This window comes from Nelumbo lutea, chromosome 8, assembly GCF_056320005.1.
Source record: "Nelumbo lutea isolate HS-2025 chromosome 8, American lotus-T2T, whole genome shotgun sequence".
Classification (NCBI taxonomy): Eukaryota; Viridiplantae; Streptophyta; class Magnoliopsida; order Proteales; family Nelumbonaceae; genus Nelumbo; species Nelumbo lutea.
Genome location: NC_142691.1, coordinates 32099042 through 32103972, shown reverse-complemented (window position 1 = coordinate 32103972; position 4931 = coordinate 32099042). Strand labels below are relative to the sequence as shown.

The window sequence follows — 4931 nt, the reverse complement described above, 5'->3', positions numbered from 1 at the left end:
AATGCAAAACTAACCCAACTTTACAATTTATATGAACCATTTTACACTCTAGATATTTGCATTCACACATATTTGCATCGTTTCTAAACGCAGCCAAAGTAAAAGTGAACCATAATTTTCAATCCTTTCATTTGCACTCCAATGCATTTGTACTAGTTCTAATGAATTTGCTCTACAAACATAACATTCAATTCCATAAGGATCAGAAGTGAGGATTTCAAAATGGGGCCAATCCACCTTAGAAGTTCAATTCATTGAAATCGCATTAGTTAATGCGTGCAAAGCTTCAGGGAGCCACACATCTACCAGGGCTGTACAGGCTTAAGCAATAAGGGTGCTTTCTCCAAGCAAACACTACACCCCCAGAAGGGTTCAATAAAAATTACAAATGTTGGAGCAATTAATTAAACATAATTGGACTACATGGTGTTCAACAAAGGCCAAGGCAGTTAGTTCCAAGGGAAAAGAACAGAAGCAGAAAAGCAGTTACAGAAATCGAAACCATTTGAAGAACTTAAGTTAACTTGTAATTCAATTTCAGAAATTCATTGGTCGTTCATATTCTTCTCTTGCATCATGGGACTGTATTTGTTTATAGTCTCGAAACCTTGGCAGTTCTTGTTGATCAGGTGGAAAGAATGTATAGATAATTAACTTGGGAACCAATAATGAATAAATTATTTCTCAATCTCCCCTAAATCCCAACCAAATTATCCACAACAAAACCTGCTTAACCAAATGAAGATTAAAGGAATTCATCCTCCTAATTTGATGGACTCGATGGAGACCAGCAATCAACATCCATGTCAAAACTACCCATCTCATCAACCGTTATTCTCTCTGTCATTCTCCAGCTCCGTGCCATCTCTGAATGGTTCTCTTCTGTTAGAAGTCGCAATACCTACAGAAGAAATTACAGACAACATATAATAACTTGAAGATTCGATCTTCTATAGCTATAGCCTATAGCTAGCTGTAACTTACCCAAATTACACAAAGATAGACAAATCATGTACCTCACTCATCGATGGACGCCATACAGGAGATTGTCTTACGCAGTAGGAAGAGGTGAGTACTAATCTACGCATTTGGCCCATGTCATATTTACCTCCAAGATTCGGATCAGATAGTTCAGAAATGTTTCCACACTCTATAAGGGGCTTTGACTGCACATGAACACTCATTGAAAGTTCAGTAATCATCTTGAATTTGGATAACTTCTTTGATTAATAAGGGCACAGGTGCCACATTACCCAATAGAGAAGGCTTTGCTTTGATGTGTCAACCGGCCTCCGACCAGTAATGATCTCCAGGAGAAGGACCCCAAATGCAAAAACATCAGTTTTCTCATCTACAATTCCATGCATGAAGTACTCTGGCGCCAAGTATCCAAACGTGCCCTCAATTGGAATTACAGAATGGTGGGTCCATTGAGTGGGAAGCCATTTCGCAAGCCCAAAGTCTGAAATCTAAGGAAAATCAAAGCAGAGTGAATTTGAAGCCACTCAAAAGAAGTTTTCATATGGATCTGCTTGGGTTCTTCACCTGTGGTTCGAAGTCTGGCCCAAGAAGAACATTGGATGCCTTTATGTCTCTGTGAATTATTCTGTGCTTACAGCATTTGTGAAGATAATGCAGACCTCTAGCAACTCCAACTGCAATCTTGTATCTCACTGGCCACTCCAGTATCTTGCCACCAGAACCTAAGGACCATGATTGAGGTTAAGAACTATAAATGGGTGACCCAATCTTCTAGTAACATTAACAGATAGAGCTGGTTCTATGTGTTCAATTTTCATGTTACCATGCAATGCAGATGCCAAAGTTCCATTTGGAGAAAAGTTGAAGATCAGATGGAGCCCATTTTCAATGCAGCATCCAATCAGGTAAGTTGTATTAGGATGGAAGACATGGCCTATTATACCCAATTCCATGAGAAACTCTTTCTCCTTGTTCTCATTGTTGTTTTCCTTGGTTAGTCTCTTCACTGCTATAGTACGTCCATCACAGAGATCACCTCTATATACTTCTGCAAAACCTCCTCGCCCCACCATATTATCTGCCATTCAAAACAACCAAGAACCCATCTGAGAACTACCATATCACTATAAGCACACTGAAACAAAGAAACAGCAAGCATTCTTACCCGGGTGGAAGTTGTTTGTAGCATTTGAGATTTCCTCATAACTGAAGCACCTCCAAGAAGGTTTCTGGTTTTCTTTGTCAGATAATCCCTCTTCTCCCTTTCTTTGTGTTTCATAGATGCAGAAGAAAGGAAAGAGAAGCTTCCTTCTCAACAGACGCTTCCATGTCTTGGAACGACGTTGAAAATTTGGTGCTAGAGGAGGGGACTCAGTGATGCTGGAGTCTCCAAAACTAAAGCCATCTTCCATGTCATGAGGTCCACCTTCTGGTCCATCCAGAACAGCTCTGGGGGAAGGCTCTTCACAGGCGCTTGCACTCCGGGAATGATGGCTCAGTTGGTGATTGTGGGTTCTGTTTACAGAGTTTCCTCTCTTTAAGCCAAAAAGCTTCTGCATCGGCGACATAGTCTTACTCAAATGAGCATCACTGTTTTGTCTTCTCAAACTTGATTGACGGAAACCTGTTACAAGATGATAGTTCAAAAAATGTACAAATGGATACCAAATGAGCATCACTGAGGTCTTAGTTCTACTGACTGACCTCCAGATGGCATAGACTCTGAATTCGAATCTTGGTGGGGCTGCCCACGTTTCCCAATTGAGACAACTGAACAACCTTCTGGGGCGTGCTCGAAGCAGTATTTAGTAGTTTCGAGTGAACTATATCAAAAGAAAAATCAATCCATCACCATCAGCTACTTCAAACCAAAGAGAGCTCTAGCATTCTTATCAAAGAGAGACCTAGATCTTTTATCAAAGAAGCCTATAGTCTTCCTGTCAAAGAAGGACAGCTACTATACAAAAAACCCTTATCAAAGAGAGATCAATCAGAGTAAAAAGGAAACTCTTTTTTTAGCAAGTTTCCTACTGAAGACCCTTCCTTATTTCTCTGCTTCTATTCTTATAATTGTTTTTAATTTATTTTTTATTATTTTTGTATAAATATTCAGCCATGTACAGTTATTCAATATAGTAAAATTCGACCCATTCTTTTAATCTTTCTCTTTCAAGCTTTAACTTGCCACTTTCAAGCTTTAACTTGCCAAAGATCAGAGTGTCTCTCACCTCTGTGGCCGGTTTCTCGAGCCACCAATAAGAAGAAAATCAGCTCCAATGGCTTCGGCATCCTCAATCAGACCTTTTCCAACACTTGAGCTACTCCCCACTTTAGCTTCAAGATTGACCTGAATCGGAAGAACAAGGAGATTAAACTCAGATTACTCTTCCAGAAATGATAATGTTATATATTCACATGAACTGTGGGTACATACTTGCTTAGACAGACAGGTCTCAACAAATTCTCCGAGGGCAGATATTACGAAAGCTTTTGCACGACGAAGTCGGGTTCGATTGATTCTACTGGGTTCAAGCTTCTTTGATCCCTGCTTCACTACTGTCACAAAGCGATCAAAGATGTGAAATGGGTAATGGCTTTAACTAAAAGAAAAAAAAAAGTGTTTCATCATTGCTGGTCTATACCAACAATCATGTAATGATTCTAATTAACCGTTATCCTAGTTCTAACTACCATTACACACACACACGAGAGAGAGAGAGAGAGAGAGAGAGAGAGTACAATCAATGAACTAGGACATAATCTCTCTGAATGATCAATTGTGATCTTCCACGGAAAAAAAATTGAGAAAACTTATCCAAATTCAACTGAGCCAACATTTTAATTATACTGCCACGATATAGCTAGCGAACAATCCAAATAGTATAAAGCAAACCAAGAGATATACTAACCAAGAACATGTAAAGCAATTACAGTGTCGTTTGGACGAGCAACAAGTCGGATAGCCCACAAGAGAAGTTCTTTGCTCACATCTGCATCCAGAGGGAGACCTATGAGTATTTTTGCAGGAACCGAAGGATCCATTGTCTCCTCTTGGTAAGCAATGTTTTGAACTTGAATAGAATTCATGGTGGTTGGCAGTTGGATCTCTTACACTGGGTTGAGGAATATGTAGAGGGAAGTGGAATGATTAAGGTCCAGATAGGGGAAAGAGGAATGAAGGCCACATTAGCTCTCATTCAAATTTTCTTGTTTAAGAAGCATAAGAAAGCTGCTACAGTGGCAGGGGAAGAAGTAATTAGTGTATGAGTGTGTTTGTTTGTTTGCTTTCTCATGTATTTTATCCTTTTCTACTAAATTAGTGTTTGGTTGGTGCTTTGGGATGGAAGCAAAGGTGGTGAACATTATTTGATTTGTCTTGCTAAGGAAGACAAAGAAGGCTCAATGGTTCAATATATACAAGTCAAAAGCATTACTTTGTATTGGTTGGGGGACAACTTGCCACTCGAATAGGTCTACTTTCATCATGAATGAAATGCCGAGAAGACATTTCGATCCGTTGAGAGAGAGAGAGAACCTTATTTTTTTAATCCCAGCATATATATTACCATGATTTGAAATATAAAGCTTCATTTTGAAGTTACTAAAAAAAAGTGTTTGATTCATTGTAATAATTTCTCATTTTACTTATTTTTATCCATTCTTTTTCATTTTAGAATATCATGTTGGATAAAAATGAGAAAGAATGAGAATTGAGCCAAACATGACCGAATTTTGCTAAGAGACACCCGAATTCGAATACCCAAATGAATAGAAGAAGATTGAAGCCATGCCATTTGATCATAGGTGCATCTATTATTCAATGGTGGGGTAAAATCTATCATACGCTATGAAAGTAGGAAAGTCCAGGGATTCTTCAAGGGTTACAATTTACAAAGACAAATGGCCCCAATGGGCCCAAATTTGGGTAAATTGCCACCTACAACTACAGG

General features: G+C 39.0%; 1 protein-coding gene across 2 annotated transcripts; it reads right to left on the bottom strand.

Annotated features, from left to right (window-relative positions):
- Nucleotides 1–223: 223 nt before the first annotated feature.
- LOC148843718 (Protein kinase superfamily protein) lies at nt 224–4139 on the bottom strand. 2 transcript variants are annotated; one of them, XM_088959047.1, is made up of 10 exons: nt 3891–4139; nt 3416–3537; nt 3210–3328; nt 2686–2804; nt 2147–2605; nt 1805–2059; nt 1546–1703; nt 1254–1469; nt 1017–1166; nt 224–901 (listed from the first exon to the last, which is right to left on the bottom strand). In XM_088959047.1, the coding sequence occupies exons 1-10, from the start codon at nt 4066–4068 to the stop codon at nt 764–766; spliced, it is 1914 nt and encodes a 637-aa protein (XP_088815173.1). In that variant the 5' UTR covers nt 4069–4139; the 3' UTR covers nt 224–763. The 2 variants fall into 2 exon arrangements, with proteins under 2 accessions (XP_088815173.1, XP_088815174.1); XM_088959048.1 differs by having other exon boundaries at nt 3416–3534.
- Nucleotides 4140–4931: the final 792 nt, after the last annotated feature.